At 47.7% G+C, this 23,127-nt stretch overlaps 1 protein-coding gene across 1 annotated transcript; it reads right to left on the bottom strand.

Annotated features, from left to right (window-relative positions):
* Positions 1 to 18,203: 18,203 nt before the first annotated feature.
* Positions 18,204 to 22,858, bottom strand: IL10 (interleukin 10). The gene is made up of 5 exons (XM_020900911.2): positions 22,556 to 22,858; positions 21,653 to 21,712; positions 21,201 to 21,353; positions 20,124 to 20,189; positions 18,204 to 19,038 (listed from the first exon to the last, which is right to left on the bottom strand). Exons 1-5 carry the CDS (start codon positions 22,721 to 22,723, stop codon positions 18,946 to 18,948), a joined length of 540 nt encoding a protein of 179 aa, XP_020756570.1. The 5' UTR covers positions 22,724 to 22,858; the 3' UTR covers positions 18,204 to 18,945.
* Between the last annotated feature and the right edge of the window lie 269 nt (positions 22,859 to 23,127).

Here is a 23,127-nt window from a genome sequence, read left to right as displayed (position 1 = left end):
TGTTTTCATAGGATCTGGGGTGGAGTTCTGTGAACTTTATAGCTTGTCACCAACATCCGAGTTGACCCCCACGCCCCAGGAAGGAGTTTCTGTAGTCGTGTCAGAACCCACGCCCCTTTCCTCTTGGTTCTTCCTCGGTGACCCTGAAAAGGGGCAAGAGGTGGTCGACTTACAATCATCCTGTGAGACCTTTACAGAGAAGCCAACGGAGCTTCAGTTCAGAGCCCTGACTGGCACAGGCCCTTTTCTAATTTGGGACCTGTTCCCTTTATTTTTTCTTAAAGACAGCTTCTCCATTACTCAGGCTTTGGGCCTCACAAAGCCTAGATTGCTTGCTGCTTGCAATCCTCCATGGCACGGAAGGCTGACCCCGAGCGACGGGTTCCTACCCCTTCCACAGCTGCCCAGCTCGAGACTGTATTTTCCTCAGCGACTGAGTTCTGATCAGTGTAATGTGGGCAGAAAGGAAATACCCGCATTCCCTGCTTTACCTGTTAAAAACCTCCCATCAATCTTCCGTTTTCCTTTCTACCTTCACTTCTGGCCTTGGTGTGGACACTCAAAGCAACTATGAAAGCTGTGTGCTGCTGAAGCTAAGTGAATGAAGAGTCTGACTTGTTTTTGATGTTTGACTGGGACATCCTTGGAGCCTAGCCCTCCCCTTGCTTCTTCCGTCTCCAGGAAACTTGCCCCGGCCTTTGGCATTAGCCAAAGGAGGCGCAAACCGTGCGGGTCAGCCCGAGCCTCGGAGCCCTTAGCAAGTCCCCTCACCTAAATATCACCAGCCCCCAGCTCCTGCTTTCTCCCAAACCATTCCTGGGCCTGTTGCCCAGCAATGAGGAAGTCTGAGAGGCTGCCCTGTTCCCCACAGAGAGCCATGTTATGTGAGCAGTAAACCTTTCCATATCCTCTTGAGCTGTGTGTGTGTGTGTGTGATTATCAGTGTGAGCCACATGTGGGTGTGTTTGGGGTCCTCCCCGTCTCTGCGGGGTGACTCTGGCACAGAACCTCCATCACCACGGATGACGTGTGAAGCAGGATTCTTGTCTGTATCTCTCCGCAACCCTCTTGGTGCTGACCCCTCCACACACGTCCTTTCCGGGAGTGACAAATACATTTCTATCGTGTTAGGTTACTAAGACCGCAGAGTTTACCTGTCACAGCAAGCTAGTATTACCGTAACTACCACAGGCAATGACAAAGGTGACTCTTGTTCTAGTCACGTCTGTCAAATTAATCCTCACATCGTAAGAAGCTTCTGGGAAACTGGGGGGGGGGGGGGGGGGCGGGGAATCACTGGATGTCTTCCTTTCTGGCTTGAGAGAAGGTGCTGACTCCTTATCTAGCAAAGAGATTGTGGATAGTAAAGCCATTTGATCCAGGACGTAGGAATAAAGATGCTGTGATTTGGGAATGATGAATTATTTATTTGTATTAATATGACTTTACTCATTCATAGTATTTTCCCATGGAAATAAGAAGGGAGGGAGAAGGTTATCATGTGTTATAAAGCAATAGGAGAAGGAAAGGAAAGAAAGAATCCAGAGCAGCAAAATCAACCCTCCAGTTAGTAGTCCACTCACACAGTCTCCACAGCCGGAGAAAGCTGCAGGTCAGGAACTTCCCTCCCCCCCGCCTCCAACTCAAGATTTCACCCAAAACGGCAGTTTCTCGAAGAAAACATGGACTTACATTCGTCCCCTCTCCTACTGAGCAAATTTCAGCTCTGTGACGTGTTTTTCTTGATACGTGAGCATCTTTCCTCTCTGTCTCCCACTCCCAGATTCTGTGTGGAAGCGCTGTTCCCACTGCTTGCCTCCACCGTCCGAGGGGAGAGGAGCCCCAGGTTATGAAACGGTGGTGTGTGAGTAAGCAGGGAAGAAAGCAGCCGTCACCGGGACTCAGTCAGTTTCACCGAGGTTTCACCTGTAAGGCTGTGATGCCGTTTGTGTTGTGGTGCGGCCCCAGGAGACATCTGAGACCAAAAGAGTCTGCAGATGTGAATGCAGAGTCAGATTTTAGAGGAGCCCCAAACCCATGCCAGGGAGACAAAGTATCTCTGATATGCAGGCCGGGGCAAGACTGTGGGTCAGAGAAATTCAGGCTCACTCACCAAAACGAGCAGATGCCGTTACACGGCAGCCGTCTAGTGTGGACGGGGCAGATTCGAGGTCTTTCTGCTCTAAACAAGCTCCTTGTTTCACATGGTCACTGGACCGGTAGATGTGGACTTCCAGGATGCAGACTTGACCTCATGGATTTCATCAAGGTGTCTGAGAAAGTCTGACATGGTCCATTTCTGGATGAGCTCCAGCTGTCTCTTATTTCTAGCTGGCAGAAGGACCTTGAATGATATCTGACGTGCTGTGGCCTTGACACACCATGCTTTTGAACTGTGGTGTTGGAGAAGACTCTTGAGAGTCCCTTGGACTGCAAGGAGATCCAACCAGTCCATCCTAAAGGAAATCAGTCCTGAGTGTTCATTGGAAGGACTGATGTCCTTTGGACATGGAAGGACTGAAGCTGAAACTCCAATACTCTGGCCACCTGATGGAAGAACAGACTCATTAGAAAAGACCCTGATGCGGGAAAAGATTGAGGGCAGGAGGAGAAGGGGATGACAGAGGATGAGATGGTTGGATGGCATCACTGACTCAATGGACAGAAGTTTGGGTGAACTCTGGGAGTTGGTGATGGACAGGGAGGCCTGGCATGCTGAGATTCATGGGGTCGCAAAGAGTTGGACACGACTGAGCAACTGAACTGAACTGATTGTGTTGGTTTCTGCCACATATCAATGTGAATCAGCCATTGGGATGCATATGTCCTCTCCCTCTTGAACCTCGTTCCCACCTGCCACCCCATCCCGCCGCTCAAGGTTGTCACGTAGCATTGGATTTGAGCTCCCTGGGTCACAAGGCAAATTTCCACTGGCTGTCTAATTTTACATAAGGTAATGTGCATGTTTCTGTTTCTCCTTGGTCTCCATTTCTGATACCTATTCCTCAGTCCACCCATTAAATGACTCTTAGATTCTCACACTATATACTTTTTATGAGTGAGCTGACCTCCCACAGTTTCCGTGTTGATATCCCAATGACTCCAAAATCTGTGCCAGTGTCTCCTGAAATCAAATTAGATGTCTCCATCTAGATACCATAAAGTACCTCACCTGAATACCTCCCAACCTGGGTTTCGCAGCTTCTCCTTTTTTAAAGCCTGGCCCTCCTCCAGTGTTTCCAGCCTCAGTCTTCGGCATCACTGTTTGTCTCTGGTGAGATCCTTGATCTCCCCCTGTTATCTTTTGCCCACATCCAGCCAGACATCAAGTCTAATTGATGCTACATCTGAACTATTGCACAGGTATGTCTCTGTAATTTCCTTTTTATTTCGCTGCTATTACCTTGGTTCAAGTCACTGATTTTTTTTTTTTTTTTTGTCTTGGATAACTGTAACAGGTTTTGAATTGGTCTCCCAGATTCTGATCTTATTCTCAGCTAATTTGCTTTCCACACAGCAGCCAGAATGCAAATACAATCATGTTATTTCCCTGCTTAAAACCCTTCAATAGACTCCCAACTTCTTTAGGATATGAGTCAACCTCCCTACCGTGGTCGCAGAGAAACAGTGTGGCCTGATCACTGCTTACGTCTCCAGACTCACTCCTCTCTGTTGCCTCCTCTCCCTCCCCCTCTTTTGCTTTACCGTCCACGTCTTTGTACCTGCTTTCTGTTAGCATGCACACTGTTCCTTTCTCTCTTTGCCTAATTAACTGATACTCACATTTCAGGTCTCAGTTTAAACGTTCTTCTTGTACGGAGGCCCTTCCTGATCCACGGCTTGGTCCCATCAATGACTGGTCTACCACATTGCACAACTCCGAAGGGTGAAATGTGTGTTGTGCTGTGTGTGAATGCTGCCGGACGTTGTGCAACGCAGTGACCCGGCACACATAACGCGGTTCCTCACTGTCATTGTCCATTCGGTTCTCCTCCTGGGACTGCAGGTTCCACCTCCGATCCTCGGCTATGCTCCTGGCACACAGGAGATCAGTCAACACTTGTGAAGTGAGTAAATGAGGCGTGAGAGAGAAATGACTCTCTTAATGAATGCATACAAGAAAAAAAAAAGTGTGGGAATGGAAAAGATCCTGGAAACTATGCTGCTAAGTCGCTTCAGTTGTGTCCGACCCTGTGTGACCCCATAGACTACAGTCCACCAGGCTCCTCTGTCCCTGGGAAAGAAAACTATACCTTTTACAGAAAAATTTCAGAACCTACGGGTAGTTAGCCTGAACAGGTTGACTAGAATAGATAGAATAGCTGCCTTCTGTATTTGAAGGGCTAATCTGTGTGGAGATGAAATACATTTATTCTATTTTATCCCAGAAAATATAAATGAAACAATTTAAGGCAAGTTACAGGGAAGCAAATTTGGTCCTGATAATGACATTCGAATAGCTTTCCAATAGCGAAGGTGCTCCAGAAATGGAGTACGTGGCACAGAAGGTGGTAAGTTCTGCTTTATTGCAAACATTGACGTGTGAGCCTGAGGTCCGTCTGTTAGGATAGTTCTGGCTGGCAGTTGGGCAGCTGAATAAGAGAGCCTCTGAAGGTGTAACTCAAAATGTTTGTGATTTAATGACTATAGAGAAAGCTTTCTTTTTCATTCAGCTCAAGCATTTATTTAACTCTTTTTCAGAGCTTCACACTGTTGACGACAAGGACTGCCAAGATTCTGCACTCGAAGGCTCACCCTTGGATGCAGTGGGGAAGGAGGGCGTGGGGTGAGCTGAGAGCAGCACTGACATAAACACGTTACTGTGGGAAGACAGCGGGTGGGAAGGTGCTATAACAGCAATGAGAGCTCAGCTCACGGCTCGGTGACGACCTGGGAGGGTGGGCGGCGGTGGGCGGGAGGGACGCTCGGGAAGGAGGGAATATACGTATGCACGGAGCTGATTCGCGTTGTTGTTCAGCAGAAACGGACACATCATTGTAAAGAAGTTATGCTTAAATTAAAAAACTAAAAAAACCCATTAAGACAGTTTCACAGTCAGGTTTCAGAAACAATGTCAAGCTTAGGAAATAATTAGAAGACAAAGCCTTTCAGATTATCATCGATTGTCTAAACCTGTGACACAGAGCTGTGGTCAATGAGAGGAGATAAGAATGCTGTCTTCCATTGTGGTAGAAGAGGAACCATCTGAAAAGGCCCTGAGAAGAAGGGAAAGAGCTGTAAAGTGGTTCCACCTCAGAAGAAACGGGGTGAGATGGTAGAGCTCTGTGAGAAATGCAGATGCGGGCAAGATCATGCAGATGTAGGCAAGATCCTGCAGGTGGGCCTCCTCACACACTTCATTGCTGGCATCAGGCTGTGGACTTAGCTCTGCAGAGCTCTAGTTTCCTTAGATGAAGGCAATCAGAAGGTGGGACATGGGCTGGCCTAAGACTTGGCTGAAAGGGAGGATTCCTGTCTTGTGGTGAAAGGGAATGAACTCCTTCCCTGTCCTGAACTCCCTCAAATGCTGGGTGTTCAGTGGATGAGTCAGAGGTGACTCAGCCACTCAGAAAGAGGAAGGGATACGGGGAGCCTCGAGATGGAGGAGACTGGACTGCTTATAGCCCGAGAGGTCACGCATATTTTTCACGCAGATTTTGGCTATAACCGCAAATTCAAATAACAGTGAGTTAGTCAAAAGGAAAATTATTATCTCACATATTGAAAATTCTCAAGTGATTCTCAGAATTTGATTGGTTAATTGATCGATTGGTTAATTCGTGGGTTTTACAAAGTCACCCAGGTCCTCATTCTTTCCATTGTTCTGTGTGCTATTTTCTGCTAGTTGATTTATCTTCTCAGGCTGAGTTCCCTCTTGGTCTCAGGAAATGTGGACAACAACCAGAGGGATGAAAAGGTCTAGCTTCTTTTGCTCTGGAGAGTAAGAAACTCACTTCTCAGTAGTCCTTCCGTCTAAATCAGTCACTGGACAGGGGGAATGAAGTTATAGTGGGAGGGGCCCAGCTCCCCTGAATTACAGGGAAGCCTGACAGCGGAACGAAATCAGGGTTCTTTCTCATGAGAGAAGAGGAGAATGGCAGTCACTGGCAGCTGCCACATTTTCTTCCTAGGCACGATGCTGAGTTCTTTAGGTTTGGTGGAGAGATGACCTGGCTGGCCTGAGCTGCGGCCTTGTCAGGGCCTGTGGTTGACGTGTTGCTGTGGTCCTGTGATTCTCATTGGAGCAATGAGTTGTGGGCTCAACCCCATGGTTTTTAAGGCAGCCCACAGTCCTTACTGTGGGCCTGGTATTGTGCCAGGCCCGTAGCACAGTATTTCATGTAGTGCACATCTCAATATGCAAATCAAAGGCTATTTCCCCTACCTTCAGATAAGGAATTGAGATTAGCCAATTTACACAAGTCAACGGTAGGTGCAGCGTAGGGATTTGAAATCAGGTTAGTCTAACTATAATATGTATATATTTTTTTTTTTAAAGTGAAGTGTAGTTGATTTACAGTTTTGTATTATTTTTATGTGTGCAGTAAACAGATTCAATTATATATATATATATATATATTTCCAGATTCTTTTCCTTTATAGGTTATCACAAGATACTGAATATAATTCCCTGTGCTACACAGTAGGCCCATATATATATATATATATGGCCTATATATATATATATATCAGTTCAGTTCAGTTGCTCAGCTGTGTCTGACTCTTTGCAACCCTATGGACTGCAGCACGCCAGGCCTCCCTGTCCATCACCAACTCCCAGAGCTTACTCAAATTCATGTCCATTGATTCAGTGATGCCATCCAACCATCTCATCCTCTGTTGTCTTCTTCTCCTCCCACCTTCAATCTTTCCCAGCATCAGGGTCTTTTCCAATGAATCAGTTCTTCGCATAAGGTGGCCAGAGTATTGGAGTTTCAGCTTCAGCATCAGCCCTTCCAATGAACACCCAGGACTGATCTCCTTTAGGATGGACTGGTTGGATCTCCTTGCAGTCCAAGGGACTCTTCAGAGTCTTCTCCAACACCACAGTTCAAAAGATCAATTCTTCAGCGCTCAGCTTTCTTTGTAGTCCAACTCTCACATCCATACACGACCACTGGAAAAACCACAGCTTTGACTAGATGGACCTTGTTGGCAAAGTAATGTCTCTGCTTTTTAATATGCTGTCTAGGTTGGTCATAACTTTTCTTCCAAGGAGCAAGCGTCTTTTAATTTCATGGCTGCAGTCACCACCTGCAGTGATTTTGGAGCCCCCCAAAATATATATATAGACATAATTTTATTATCTTTGTCAGTGTCATGTGCTTGCAGGGTCTTTGTTCTCCGATCAGGGACTGAAACTGGCCCCCAGTAGTGAAAGCTCCCAGTGCTGACCACGGGGCCACCAGGGGATTCCCAGTAAGCCTTTGCTATTATCCGTTTTATATATAGTATGTGTCTGTTAATCCCAAATTCCTCATTTACCCCTCTCCCTCCCCTTTCCCCTTTGGAAATCCTAAGTTTATTTTCTATGTTTGCGAGTCTGTTTCTGTTTTGTAAATAAACTCATTTGTGTTTATATTTTATGTTTATAAATAGAAGTTTATATTCATGTTTATATTTTAGGCTCCACACAGAGGTGATATCATGTGATGTTTGTCTTTATCTGACTTTCTTCACTTAGTGTGCTAACCTTCAGGTCCATCCATGTTGCTATAAATGGAGAGCTTCTGTATTTGAAGGGCATTATTTTGTTCTTTTTTGGTTAAGTAGCATTTCATTGTATATATATGTGTACATAGCATCTTCTTTATCCATTCATCTGTTGATGGACACCAAGGTTGCTTCCATGCCTTGGCACTTGCGAATAATGCAGCTATTAACACTGGAGTGCATGTATCTTGCATTTCTACCATTTGTATCTCACTGTCTCTTTCTTCTAATTTAGACTTTACATGGGTCTGGGAATAAGCTTTGGTGTGTGATTTAGAGCCTTGCTTTGACTAAGAAGAGCTTCCCTGGTGGCTCAGATGACAAAGAATCTGCCTGAAAGGCAGGAGGAGACCTGGGTTCTACCCCTGGCTCAGGCAGAGCCCCTGCAGAAGGGAATGGCTACCCGCTGCAGTATTCTCGCCTGGAGAATTCCAGGGACAGAGGAGCCTGGGGAGCTACAGTCCATGGGGCCGCAAAGAGTCAGGCACCATTGAGCAACTCACACTTTTTGGCTAAGAACCAGACTGGAGAAAAAATTCCAATCCATTATGGATCAATATTTTAATAAACACAATAAGAAAAATCACTTGGAAAATGGAATAAAAATGATAAAAATATATAAAATGCAAACCCCATTTCAGTGACTCAATCTAATGAACAAACAAAGAAAATACCCTGTCAAATTGCTATGCAGCTTTTAAGCACTTACTCTTCATTTCTTTTCCTCCCTTGCCAGAGTCTGGCCACTGCTGGGAGACCAGACTGGTCTTCAGCCACAGTGAGCAGCACTGATTTAGGCAGTTTTCAGCCCCCATTCTCTTTCCCTAGACTACAACTCAGGATGTTTGGTGCTAATGCCTCAGTTGAGATGAGGATGGAAGAATTACTGACTATAATGCTGGGCCCAACATCAGAGGAAGAGGTTAGATTTTGCACTGTTGTTTTCATGGGGCCTTTTCTTTTCATCAACAGACAAGTTATACTTGGGAAAACACTTTTTTAGGTAAATTGTTTTTGGAGCACCGTTGCTTTACAACATTATGTAAGTTTCTACTGTACAGATAAGTGAATCAATTATATGCACACATACATCCCCTCTTGTTTGGATTTCCTTCCTATTTATCTTACCACAGAGCACTGGTGATTTTCTGTCCTCTTATTATGTAGGAAAGATTGATACAAAAATGTAACTTGTGAGCTGAAACAGACTTGTGTTGGGGCAGTGGCAAAGAGCGTGCTCACTAGAGGAAAAGATCTGTGTTTGGAGGTTCCCAGTTGGACGTGTCACTAGATGATGATTCATTTTGGAAAAAAAAAAAAAAAATACACTTCTTGATTTGAATGACTCCAGGGTTGATGCTTGAACACTGTTATTTTTCTTGACGTAAAAGTGACTTCAGTCTGGTGAGATATGTTTACAAATATGTTAGTCCTTTTATTTATTAGGAAAGTCCAAGAAATCTATATTTAGGGAACCTTCTAAGAAATCTAGATCTAGTGTCCTCTAAGATTCAGAAAATCTAATGTGTGCAGTGAATGAAGCTGAGAGCGGTTCGTTTGCAGAAATAAGGATCCGCCAGCTGCTCCGGGACCCTCCAGCGCCTTCCCTCTTGCTTTCACCCATAGATGCTTGAGCGCCTCTCTGTACGCCTCCTCAAACTGCCTCTGCTGACCTCCCTTCTACTGCCGTGAGCCTGGGTAACTTCGGTGCCCTTGCAGATGACTTACCCAAAATGTGGCTTTTCAGCTCCATGACCTCCACGTTTCCAATGATCTTTTCTCTGCCTTTACTCAGTCATCTGCTGTAAGATTCACAGCCTGGACTTTGTCATGAAAGCTAGCCAACCTCCCAATCTCGCTTAGTCTTTCCGCTCTGTCCCCTGCCTCTTCTTGGCGGTTCAGATGCTACCACCGGCACCGTTCCCTGATCTCAGCGCACCCTCCCGCTCATCTGCGGGATCTCTTTTCATCACTTCTCCCCTGTCTTCACTCCCTTACTAGTCCACTCTGAATCCTGGATCCAGCTTTCCAATCCGGCTTTAGGAGTCCTCCCGTGTCCCTTGTCCTTCTGGGATACTCACGGAGCAAGACAATCCCACCTTCTCCAGGCTTCCTCTAGGTTGCCAGGACAGTCCTGAGAAAGGTGATACAACCCGGCAGGACACTTCAGTTCCCGGCTCCGCCCTGCCTGGAAGGCTGCCGTGTTTCTTGCGAGTTGTCTGCTTCCCACATTTTTGACAACGTCGTTTCAAACCTTTGTTTCTCCCCTCGGACCCTCCTGTGTTCTCTGGTCCTTACTGACTCTTCAGAGAGAATAGAAACCATCTGATGGAAACAGCCTCAGCTTCCTGCCAACGAATCTTTAGCCCAGACTTCATCTGTACCCGCTGTCCCTGCTTCCTTCCTGTTCTTTGGTGGAGGTGTTCCTCCTGCTTTCAAAGGCCTCCCCGCTTGCTTTTCCCTTCATCCCACCCGCTCCTGCTTTCTGGAGACTCTGTGTTCAGGGGCTCTCCCATCTCACTCCTCTGCCTTCAACTGCTTTTCCTCTCCGACTGGCCCAGCATCTTAGCAGAGCTGTCCACCCTTGTCCTCGCTGCCCCCCGCATTCGTACAACCCCATCTATCTGACCTCTCACCACCACTCCCCTGCAGTCTTAGAGATGGAGGCACCAGGGCCCCCACTTGCTGCATCCAGTAGAGGCGTTTTGTCTTGACATTACTTGACTTCCCAGTAGCATTTTACTTGGCTGACCACTTTTTGCCACTTGGCACAGTCTTTCCCTTGTCCTCAGGGATGCCACTCTTCTGGTATTTCCTTTTACTGCTCAGGATACTCTTTCAAGTTGATTTTCAGCCTCTCCTGCTCTGAATTATACATATCTGGCTTCTCTGGGGTTTGGTTCTGGGCTGTCTTCTCTGTCACTCTGCACTCTTTCCCTCGGTGATTCCCTCCAGGCCATGATTTCGCTTTCTGTCTCTACAGCAGTGACACCCGGCCTACTGCAATTTATGTCCAGACTCCACGTCTCTGTCCTGCTGACCATATATTCACTCAAAATCTCACAGGCAACTCCGACTCAACAGGGCCAATGTAGAAGGTGTCACCTCAAAAAAAAAAAAAAAAGCACAATGTGAGAATTGCAAGTTGAGTTTTATTTGGGGCAAAATCAGGAACATAGCCGGGAGACAGCACTTTAGATAGTTCTGAGAAATTGCTCCAAAGAGGTGGGGCGGGGTGGGGGAGGGAAGGTCCGTATATGTGTCATTTTGGTGAAGGGGGCATTCATGCAATCAAGCATTTATCTTACCAAAAGTTTTCTGCTAGTCACGAGGAGCAGATGTCATCATGAAGGAATTTAGCATGTTTCTAGATTTGAGGTGATGCAAAAATTGGGCTCATAAAATCAGCTCCTAAAAATATCCAACCATCTGGAGACCTGCTGTGCCAGTTTTTCCAGAGCACAGAGTGCTCATTCCTGATTTCCGCCCTGACCTCCCAACACAACACACAACTGCCGTATTGAAGTTCAGCAGTTACAGCAGCACATGATTTAATCCTTGGAGGGGTAGATGGCAAGTGCCAATTTGAAGTTGACAAGTGTATCACCCTCCTCTTCAAACCGGCTTCTTCTCCACCCGGTTGTTCAAGTCAGAAATCTGAGGTTTGTTTTGGTCATCACCTACTGTCACCAGTCATGTAAGTAGCTGCTGAATATCTGATCACTCGCACTTCTCCCAATTCCTGCTTCTTACCACCTTAGTCCAGGCTGCAATTTCCTCTTGTCTGGATTGCTAGCAAATGGCCCCTACGTGGTCTCGTTCAGAAGATACTTGTTTTTTCTCTCTGCCTAATAGCCTTCAATAGCTTCCCTTTGCTCTTAGGTGAAAGTCTGAAAATTTTACCCCTGCCCATTGCTTCAAGCTTATCTTAACGCTCTCTCCCTCAAGCATGATGTCCCTCACTTATTGGGCTTCATTTTTTATTTTCTTAAACAGTTTAAGTTCTGTCCTACTTCCAAGCCTCAGATTATGAGAGGGTATGGAGAAGGCAGAGGGTCCTGAAAGGGTCCCAGTCCAGCTATCAGTAAAATCACCCTTGCTTCAGAGACACCTGCTTCCCATTCTTCTCAGTTCTAAGGGGTCTTTACTTAAAAAAAAAAATTTTTTTTTTACATTTGTTTGTTTTTTAATTGAAGGATAATTACTTTACAGAATTGAGTTGGCTTCTGCCAAACCTCAACATGAATCAGCCACAGGTATACATCCGGCCCCTCTCTCTTGAACCTGCCTCCCGCTTCCCTCCCCCTCCCACTCTGCAAGTGGTCTTTAATACATGGTTCTCCCTGCTAATGATCTCGTCATCTCCCTTTGTTGGCCAGCTCCCACTCATTCTCTGTGTCCAGGTGAATGTCACCTTCCCACGGAAGCCTCCCTCTAACCTGAGTCTAGGTGAGTTGCTGTTAGAAGTTCCTATTTCCCATTTAGTTGACATCACAATTATAATAAAATTGTGTTGTTAACTTTGCAATGTCTATTTCTACCCCTAGCTATGAAATCCATGAAGGTGGATTCCATGTCTGTCTCGCTGCTTTTTTCTTCAGCACTCAGCATAGTACTTACAGCATAACAACTTCTGAGTGAATAAATGTACCTCTCATAACAATTCTGATTTGGGGCAAAGTCCAGAGAGGAGCCCAGTCTGCCTGTTTTTATTTGAACCTCATCCTTGTCACATATGTATGTAGAAATTATTCTGTAAGGTGACTTGATTAGTTTTTTATGCTGCATACTAAGCTCAGTTACTAACTAAACCTGGTGGAGATATTTGATAGGATCCAGTTGGGGAAATGATATCCTCCCCTGCCCCTCCCCGTAATCCAGGAAGATGTCTTCAGATAGACATGCCGTTCCAGGTTGTATATGGCACAAACTGTAGGCTCTGTTAGACAATGGCCTTATGATCTTGGAAAAAAATTTTTTTTCTTCAACAGTGGTAAAAGAAAAAGCAGGGTAGTAGGCTGTCTCATTTTTCAAGTTGTTAGCAGGGAAGTAGCAATAGTGGATAATGAGCATGTATGAACGCATCTCAGTGTTGTAATCAAGTGAAACTTTCTACATAGTTAATCTAATTTATATTTAATGTTATGTGCAACTACTATTGCTCTGGATGAAATTAGGTGCTTATGTTAAGCAGTTCACTAGATTTATGCAACTCTAATGACTGTACTTCATATGTATATTTTTTAACTTTATCAAGCCAAGTATTTCTGAGACCAACTTCAAGCACTCAAAAAGCTATCATTTCCCTTTCTTTCTTCTTAAGTGGTTCGTTTTTGCTTTCCTCTTAGAAGTGGTGAGTAGGGAGGAAGAAGGTGTTATAATGAAAGGTATAGGTCTAGTGAATGGCACACAGGATGTCCAGCTCTTGTTTATGGTGTTAGCACTGACCTTACCATCTCTCATGTGAGCGTTTTTCCAAATGTCTAAAGAACATGCTGAGCTGCTCAGTCGCGTCTGACTCTTTGTGACTGGGTGGACTGCAGCCCGCCAAGCTGCTCTGTCTGTGGGACTTTCCAGGCAAGAATACTGGAGCAGGTTGCCATTTTCTACTCCAGGGGATCTTCCTGACCCAGGGGATGAACCTGCATCTGCTGCGCTGGCAGGTGAATTCTTTACCTCCCTGGAAGCCTGGAGCTGCTTTAATTAGTTACTCTGTGCTTTACATGTATCCACACCTTTTTTGCTTATGACAACAGCACCTTGCAGGAATGATTGTTCTCTCTGTATTACAGAGAATACTAAAGTAGGTCATGTGGCTTGCAGCCAAGACTGAGCGGATTCCAGAGCCTGCCCGTGGCATCCGGGAGCTGTGGAATAAGCAATCTGTTTCCCATATCCTCTCCAGCCCGAGTGCTGAGCTTCCGAAAGCGCAGGGCTCTGTGGGTGTTCAGTCCTGCTTGGGGAGGGGAGCTGTTGACGACACACGGATCACTGGGAAGCCGTTTGGAAAGTCCCCAGTGCAGACCTTGTAGACAAAGGAGCATGTCCTCGAGGAGGGTTTAAGTGGAAGTGGGTCTGGCTGACTGCAGGAATCTGATGCTGGGATTAGGAACTGTGGGCTTGAAGGGAACTTACAGGTTTTAAAACTCTTGACCACAAGGGACTGTTGGAACTAATTTTCCTCAGAGACTGTATTTTAAACTATTTTGACTGGTTAAATGTTTTCTTGAGGAAATCATTCCATTTTCTGATTGTTTGTCAAAGGTGTGATACATAACGACCAAGGAGAGCTTTCAATCAGAAGAGGTAACCTGTTTTTCCATACAAAGTGGCTGTTGCTTGAGCCAAGCACGTCCCATGGATTTTTTGGAGTCTGGACAGACTTATGGGAGGTAGGGGTGACAGATGTACAATTCCCACTAGACTTCTTCAAATTTTGGAAATTGTTCAAAGGCAGTCCTCTCCCAGCCCATGAGTGCCTTCAAAGAACCCACATGAATGGCCCCAGTCAGAAACCATTGGTCCAGACCTAGTTCCTTACTTTATTATTGAGGAAAATGAGGCCCAGACAAGGTACGTAAAGTCATCAGGTGAGTTAGTGCTTAAAGGGAGTATTAAATAATGGGACACACACCACCTGGGACCCGCCAGCCACTCAGAGGTACAGAGTTGACTGGTTCATTCTGCAGCCGGTTCTGGAATTTGGGCGAGTTCAAAGATCTTTCTGCCATTTTAAGTTCTGGGTGTATGTTCTTATGATCCAGCTCCTGTCTCCTTGTAGTGTTACGTCTGCTTTTCCCTAACTCGCCTCAGGCCTAGAGCTGGTTCCCATGTTCAGCAGTTAAATCCACTTGCCGAGTATTTCGAGGGGAAACGGGCCATCGAGTGGGCGGTTCTGCCATCTGGCCGCTCCTCCTCTTTCCTCTTTCTGCTGTCTTTGACCTCATTCCCTTCCTTCCAGATTGTGCCTTGCCCCCAGGGTGGAAGAGCATGCTTGCTTTCTCTGTGATTCTGCCTTTGTTCAGATGGGTAACCACACTGTCATCACAGATTTGGGGAGCTGATCTCATGGGTTCCCCCCTCCTCCCCCAGGCAGCTGGGACCACAGGCAAGCGGAGTCTCGCTCTCCACTGACAGCCAACCTCTGCCGTGAGGGGCCCGGTGGACACAGGATGAGGGGAGGAGGTTTGCTCCTCTTAGAGAATAAAGTTAGGAAGCAAAGTCCCGACCCAGGCCTCATCTCTGCACCTCCTATTCAAAACACATGGACATCTTCATACCCGACACTCCACTTGGCTCTGACGTCACACCTGGTATGTTAGTCAGCTCAAGCTTGCCATGACAAAGTGCCAGAGACTGAGTGTCTTCAACAAAAGACATTATTTTTCTCAGTTCTGAAGGCTGAACGTCCAAGATTAAGGTGCTGGCAAAGAAGGTTTCAGCCCAAGGCCTCTTCTCCTCACACCATATCCTTTCTTTGTGCTTGGAGGAGGGAGAAAACACAGAGATCACACATGCATGAGCTCTCTGCCGTCTTTCCTTATGAGGACACTAATCTCATCACAAGGTCCCCACCCTTATGACCTCATCTAACTCTAATTACCTTCCAAAGGACCCATCTCCAAATGCCATCATACTGGGGGTTAGGGCTTTAACACACACATTTTGAGGAGACACATTCAGTTCACAACACCTGGAAAACAAGTTTTGCTCACTTTCCAGATGAGATGCTGAGGCTCAGAGACGTAATTATGTTAGATTGAACCTATTAGAGAGGATCAAAGAGGGTAGGATCCTTGATGATGACTTGTCCACACACTCTGATGTCTACCCAAATCTCCTCCTTCCCCTTAACAATCCGGATGCCTGATGGATTGTTCAAAGCAATTCCTTCTAAATTCTTAGAAGTTTTAAAACATGTCCACAGGTTCTCCGATGCTCTGTCATTCCAAAGGTGGAATCTAATTCCTCTCCCCTGGAATATCCTTAATGATGTGCTTCTAACAAATGGAATGTGGCAGAAGTGATGGTATGTGATTTCTGAGGTTAGGTCAAAAGGATACCGTGACCTGCCCTGCCCCGCCCCCCACCTTGGATCATTGGCTCAGGCAGACAGCTGCCATGACGTGAAGATGCTCAGGAAGCTGTGTGCAGCGGCTCAAGGAAGCCAAGGTCAAGCGGTCAGTGATGCGCTGAGGCCACTTGCCAATAGCCCTGTGAGTGTGCTGTTGGGCATGTAATTGTCCAGCCCCGGTCAAGACTTCCAGTGACTGCTTCCCCAGCTGTCATTTTGACTGCCGCCTTTGAGATCCGTGCTGTCCCAAGATTCCTGACCTATAGAAACTGTGAAATAGCAGACTTTTATTGTTCTGATCTGCTTCACTTGTGGAGGCAGGGGCGCAATGAGAGGTAATTGGTCCAAAAGGAAAGGCTTTTCGTGCTGCTGTTCTCACTGGTCCATTCTCCACATCACTCATGTGGCCGAGCCCAATCAACATTGTTGAGCATCAGTTTCTTCTTATAGAAAACAGCAGCAAAATATCAAGTGTAACTGGTGCATATTGTGCATGGCCTAGAATGGATTGGCTCAAATGAAGTGCTCAACAAGTCATAGTTTTTGTCAGCATCTTAGCAGCAGTGTGGCTTCTCTAGGTGAGTTTCTTTCTGTTGGTTTCAGATGCCCACTTCCCTCATGTGAGGTGTCAACCTCAAACCAAAGTTAGAATGCATTACCTGTCAGCAAGCCCAACCACCTGAACTTTCCCAGTGGAGGGGCTCCTGGCTTCTTCTCCCTTTCAATAGAGAGAGCCTCCCTCCCTCTCTCATTGTCTTCTGCTAGCCTCCATTCTTTTTTGTTTTTTAACTTTTTATTTTATAGTGGAGTATAGCTGATTAGGGCTTTCCGCATGGCGCTACTGGTAAAGAACCTGCCTGCCAATGCGGGAGACCTAAGAGAGGCAGGTTTGATCCCTGGGTGGGGAAGATCCCCTGGAGGAGGGCAGGGCAACCCACTCCAGTATTCTTGCCTGGAGGAGCCCGTGGACAGCGGAGCCTGGCAGGCTACAGTTCATAGGGTCGCACAGAGTCGGACACGACTGAAGTGATTTAGAATGGACGCATAGCTGAGTAACAATGTTGTGATAGTTTCAGGTGGCCGAAGTGACTCAACCATACATATACATATATCCATTCTCCCCCAGACTCCCCTCCCATCCAGGCTGGCACTTAACATTAACAGAGTTCCCTGGGCTGGACGGGAGGTCCTTGTTGCCCAGCAGTGTGTACACATCCAGGCCAAACTCCCTACCTATCCCTTCCCCCATTCTTCTCCACTGTAACCATAAGTTCATTCTCTCTGTCTGTGAGACTGTTTCTGTTTTGTAAATACGCTCATTTGTATCATTTCTTTTTAGATTCTGCATATTAGAATTGTCACGAGATGCTTCCCTCTCTCTGTCTGACTTTCTTCACTGAGGGTGACCATCTCTAGGCCAATCCACATTGCTGCAAACGACATCATTTTATTCTCTCTAATGCTAGCCTCTGTTCTCAACCCTAACCTTTCATCTCAGAATTTCAGCTTTGATGCTTCCCACTTCCTTCCTATGGTTACTTTAACCGGAGTGAGTCAGGTTTTACTGAAAAACTGACCACAGCCACTCGGCTCCCACCCTCCCCCAGACCAGGACTGCCTGGGCAGAGAGTGAGGGGGTTCGGGGTTCCTCAGCCCTTCTTTCCCCTCTCTGCCTCGAGTCTTGGGGCTTTGGCAGGGCTTCCCCAGCCACCATGCCCCTCCCAGCAGACCGCAGTCTGAAGCCAATCTCAGGTTTGTCTGGCAGCTCAAGGAGAGAGCAGAAATGCAGCGGCTTGAATCCTTGGGCCGCCTTGCTTATATTCTACCCTACTGGGTCCAGCCTATTGCCTCTGAGATCAGCTCAAGGAGAATTTGGTAGAAGATTTTAGGTGTGAATACTAATAACAGCCAATCGTGTGCACTAGGACCATCCCCTAGTGTCTGGAGACATGTAGCCCTTTATCTTAATCCTCACAATAACCCGGGTAAATTAATATTCACCTCTGGAACTTTGGAACTTGAAGAAGCAGAAAAGAATAACAAAAAACAAGACAAACAAAAACCCACCAAAACCCCCAAACCAGAAAACTGGAAAAATTTCTCTGCCTAGCTTTTCAATTTTGGTATGTACGGAATCTCATCCTTAGCCTTGAAAATTAGCACGATCATGAAGGATGATTCTTTAAAGATTGAGTCTGTGGGAAGACTATGGTCCATGGGTGGCCTTCACTCTTGGCATTTGAAGGGGTGAAGGCATTTGAAGCTTTTCCCTGATCAGGTTTGGAGGCTTCCCTTTTCTGGGAGATGGTATCCAGCTTTCTTTCCCTGGAATGCAGAATTCATTCATCTTCTCTCCTCTATCTTGGAAACTTTGAGGGAACATTTTTAGCCAGACAGAAGTCAACAGACACCATAATGTGGTTTTAATGACTCATTTATTTATCCAAAATAAAATCTGCTATGAAGACAGACAAACAATGTAACATTCCCAGAGGAATTGAGTTGCTTCTAGTTCAAACTGAGTTCTATTAGAACCAATTTTAGGTTGTTATAAATAACAAGCTGACCACAGCTTTCAAGAATGAAGTGGTTGGGGAAAGAGGTCAGGGGAATCCCTCAGAGCCACTGGAATATTAATAGTCAAAGGGGCTCCCTAGCTTCTCTTTCTAGGAGCATAAGAGTCTCGATAACACTCGGGGAGCCCAGGGACCCGGGTGGGTCCAGGGACAAGAGAAACTAGAGGGCGGTCAGGGAAAACAGCCCAACAGCTGGCGAGCATGGTTAGGCTTGGAATGGAAACTACAGTTGGCTCCACAAGGAACATTTCTTTATATAACTTACAATTTATCTTTAAACACTAAAATACCATAGGGTATTTCACCCTATGGAAACAGCTTAAACACAGGTGAAATGAATAAATATTGAAAAAAAGTATAATATTCGGCTTCTTCCTAAATAGTTCACAGAGAAGCTCAGTAAATAAATAGATGTAGGAGCTGAGGTATTAGAGGTAATAAATATTCTAGGAGAGAGGTACAGTAGAGGTCTCCAGGGAGCTGGTTCTGCTCTTCCAGAGCCCTGGATCGGACTTCAGAGATCTTCCGTTTATGTCATAGAGTCTGTCAAGTCACCATCCTGGAGATCTTCCCTAGAATGCTTCAGTTTTCCATCTTCATTGTCATGTAGGTTTCTATGTAGTTGATGAAGATGTCAAACTCACTCATGGCTTTATAGACACCCCTCTCTTGGAGCTGTGTGGGGAGAGAAGACGTGTCCAGTGAAAACTCCCTCTGGGCAAGTGACTGGGTCCCTGCTGGGATGGTCATGGCCCTGGGCCCAGAGGCTGCGCTAGCTTGCTTGCATTGGGTGATGGACAGACTCTGGGCATCAGGAGAGATGCCCGACTGTCAGCAAAGGTTATGCATTGGCCTGGACCTTGCCCAATGGGCAGCAAGAGAAACAGTCACTTTGCAAAGCGCAGTTTTTTGAATAGTGCCTTTCCGGCAATTTTAAAGGTCATGTGTGCACATGATGCTTATTCAAAATCTGATTAAAACACATTAGCAGAAACACTTTGAAAGAAAGACAATGAGAGAAGGAGAGAGAGAGAGAGAGAAAGGTATATTTATGTTTATGTTTCCCTGCCTGTGGAGTGAGCAGGCCCAGCTCTGCTGCTCTGGCCTACTGCAGGGGGGTTCATGGCCCCGATGCTGGAACCTGCCGAGGGTCTGTCCCCAGCCCACAAGGAGGACACAGGCCCCACAGCTTCAGGAAACTGGGGTAGAAGAGCTCATGGACAGTTGAAAGTGAGAAAGCCCACTTGGTTTGAGAGCTGGGATTCTCAGGCACCTTGTGTGGTGTGGCTGGTGGCTGGAAAGAGAGGGGGGGCCAAGTCCAGGAAAGGAGAGCTCTGCTTCCTGCTCTGGGTTCAGGGGTGTTCAGGCTGCACCCCTGAGTGTGTTTGTAAGTGCACGTTCACGTGTCAGCTTCCTGCACGTGTGGCTTCAGACTGGATTCCCAATAAGCTACTTTCTGTTTCCTCTGTCACTCTCCCCAGCACCCCGCTCACTGTGTTCACAGCTGGCTGGCTGGCCCAACCCGCAGGCCTGCGAAGGCAGGGAGCAGTCATTTAGAAACCCCCAAAGACACTTCACAGAAAACAAATATAACTGAGGTGGCAGCCCCTCACTGGATGAAGAGGTCACCCCACTTGCCGGGTTCCCACACCCCCTCTGAGCAAAGTTCAGGGCCTGCTGAGCACCCCCCCCCCCACGCCCCTCCGGGAGTGGACGGAGGTCACGGTCCGCAGGCCCTCCCTGCCAGCAGCCCAGCTCACCTTACTGAAGACGCTCTTCACCCGCTCCACCGCCTTGCTCTTGTTTTCGCAGGGCAGAAAGCGATGCTGTGGAAAGGAGAGAGTGTGAGCACCACGGGGCCCGGTCCCGGGTGCTCCGTGCTTGGGAGACAACCTGGGAGCAGGAGGAGACCTGCTCATCTTGAACGCCTGCCCCTGCAGCTCGGCGGAGACTGTGCCGGGCCCCCTTCCCCGCCAGGCAGAGAAGACACAACACGGGCAGGGGCCAGGCGACCTGTGTGTCTCTAGGAGCTCCTCCCCACCGTCAACGAGACTGCTTCAACACCTTGGGCTTGGAGTTCCCTTCTGGGCACATCCCGGTGCCACCCAGAGTGCTGAGCCAGCCCTTCTTCCGTCCTGTCCTGCTTCTGGCCCGTCCCCTTCCTTGATCCTAGCCACAGGGACCATTTCTAAGTCCCCCACGGAGCAGAGACACAGGGTCAGCCCTGCCAGCCAACCCCCTTGCCTAGCGCTGTCCTGCAAATAGAGCCCAACCGATTTCTCAACATGGGCGAGGGAGACGAGGAAATGGTGGGGAGGGTGTCACTGTGGTTGGAGGGGTCAGGAATCCTGGGGCATTATTCGCAGACACTAGCCTGGGACCAAGGAGCCCCCTGGCCCTTCTACAATGCCGGGACAATCCTGACAGTCAGCCGGGCCCCACCTGAAGCTCTGCTTTCAAAAGGTCGAGAGGAAGAGGAAGGGGCTTTCCCTCTCCCGGGCCCTCCGCCTCTGCCTGCTCCCGTGGGGCCCAGGGCCTCGGTCCCCAGCGACAAGGGAGCCCGGGCTGAAGCTCTGGGCCCCTTTCACGTCGAGACCGGGGACTGGCTAATAACCCACGAATGACTCACAAATAACAGGAAAGCTATTGCAAATCTTCACATGTAAGCACTCAGCAACCACCCCCACCCGCGGCTCAGAGAGAGCCGAGCCAGGCCTGGGGCTCTGGAGGGGCAGGGTGCCCGCGGGCCCGTGTCCCGGGGTCTCTGGGCGAGAGCAGGGCTGGAAGAGGAGGTCTCAGGACGAGCCCAGAGGAGCCAAAGCCGGTCTGCTACTCACACAGCGCCTCAGCCGCAGCCGGAGGGTCTTCAGCTTCTCCCCCAGCGAGTTCACGTGCTCCTTGATCTCAGGCCCATGGTTCTCAGCCTGTGGCATCACCTCCTCCAGGTAAAACTGGATCATTTCCGACAAGGCTTGGCAACCCAGGTAACCCTAAGGGCAGAAGGAAAGGCAGGTGATGACTCGGGAGGAAGGGCTATACGGCCTGAGAGGATGGCTTTGTTCCCCAGGGATCTTTTTTAGTGGCCACCCCCCTGGAACGGAGCCCTTGGCAACACCCAACCCCCTGCCTCCGCCTGGCTATGTGCTGAGTTAAGGTCTTCCCACTTCTCCTTTTTTGAAGTGAAGGAAGCCGAACCAGCTCCCTGCAGGCGAAGAAGCAGAGCCTCCCTTAGTCACACTGCACGCTCCCGGCACACACACCCCCCAAACACACTCACCCCAGCCCTCACCTTAAAGTCATCCAGCAGAGACTGGGTCAACAGCAAGCTGTCCAGTTGGTCCTTCATTTGCTGCAAGAAGAACACAAGGAGAGTGAACGCAGGGTTTGGAGCAATACTGAGAATGACTGTCTTTCTGATATCCTTTTATGGAGAGACTTTCTGATTTTTAATCAACCCAGCCCTGCCTCCAAAACAGAAAGGAGGGCTTTCGAAACAGGACATTCAACAGTGCTGGAGCCCTTTGTTAAACCAGGTCTCCTTCCTCCGGGGACCAAGTTCTTTTAAAAATCTGGCTGACTTTGAAGGCAAGGCAGAAGCCTGCCTGGGTCCCAGTCTTCTTTCCGTAAAGCTGTGTCAAGTGTGCAGGGACCCCCGTTGCCAACACCCCAGCACCCTTTGCTTTTCTGTCTCCTCCCTGCCTACATCCAGCTGCAGCACTGACCGTTCTCTGGGAGTGGCATGCATGTTCTGTGGCAGGTCTCCCCCGATATACGCTATATCCAACCATCCGTCTTTTAGGTTCTTTAAGCCCTCCAAGCTGAGGCAACTTTTGTATCCCTGCCATGGGGTATGGGAATATCTTCCCCTTCAATCAGACCCTTTGTGATTTCTCCCAGCCAATGAGGTACTGAGCTCCAGAGAATCCTGTACAGATTTCCTAGCATAGGTGAGATAATGCCTTTACATTTTTTAAAGACAGATTTTCTTGCACAATCTGCTGTATCACCAGAGCTCAAATTAACTCACTGAACCCACAGTTTGACCAGGGACTCTTGAGAATTTCAGCTTCGGGGGGAATGGATGCTGAGGCTGGAGGTGGATGGAAAGGAGGCTCTTGTGAGCTCCTGCAGAATGGCTCTTCCTGCAGTCCTAGGGAGGGAGGGAGGAAGGACAGGAGGGCTTTATACTCACAAAGAAAGTCTTCACCCTGCCGAAGGCAGCTCGGAGCTCCCGCAGCATGTTGGGCAGGCTGGTTGGGAAGTGGGTACAGCTGCCGTCAGATAGGGCGCTCGCATCTCGGCTGGCTGCCACCCCAGCCAGGAAGACCAGGCAACAAAGCAGGGCTGAGCTGCTGGGCATGGCGGAGCTCTGTTTTCTTCGTTGAGTCGGACTTGTGGTTTGGTGTTGCAAGAGCAAGCCCCTGTTGTGTTGACCTTCACCTACTGTGCCCCCTTTTATATTGTTCGAGGCCTCCCATTCACAAAAAGCCACAGTGTCACAGATTTCCTGGCAAAGGTTTCTCTGCCCCTCCCTCCCCTCCCTAGAGCTCTCCAGCTTTGCATTCTTACTCAAAACTTTAAAAATATTGCTTCGTAAGCAAAAGACATGAGGGTGAAAAATGAACTTCTGCATATGGCTATTTTTAGGAGAAGCTACCTCTCTCTCCCTTTTAAAATAATTTTCAACTTCTCTTAATAAAAAAAAAAAAGTTGATTTCCTGGGGTGAACAGCTGTTCTGTACGCAGGGACCCACAGTTGTGGGT

This window comes from Odocoileus virginianus, chromosome 11, assembly GCF_023699985.2.
Source record: "Odocoileus virginianus isolate 20LAN1187 ecotype Illinois chromosome 11, Ovbor_1.2, whole genome shotgun sequence".
Classification (NCBI taxonomy): Eukaryota; Metazoa; Chordata; class Mammalia; order Artiodactyla; family Cervidae; genus Odocoileus; species Odocoileus virginianus.
Note: the sequence above shows the minus strand (reverse complement) of the source record. Positions and strands in the feature narration are given on the sequence as shown.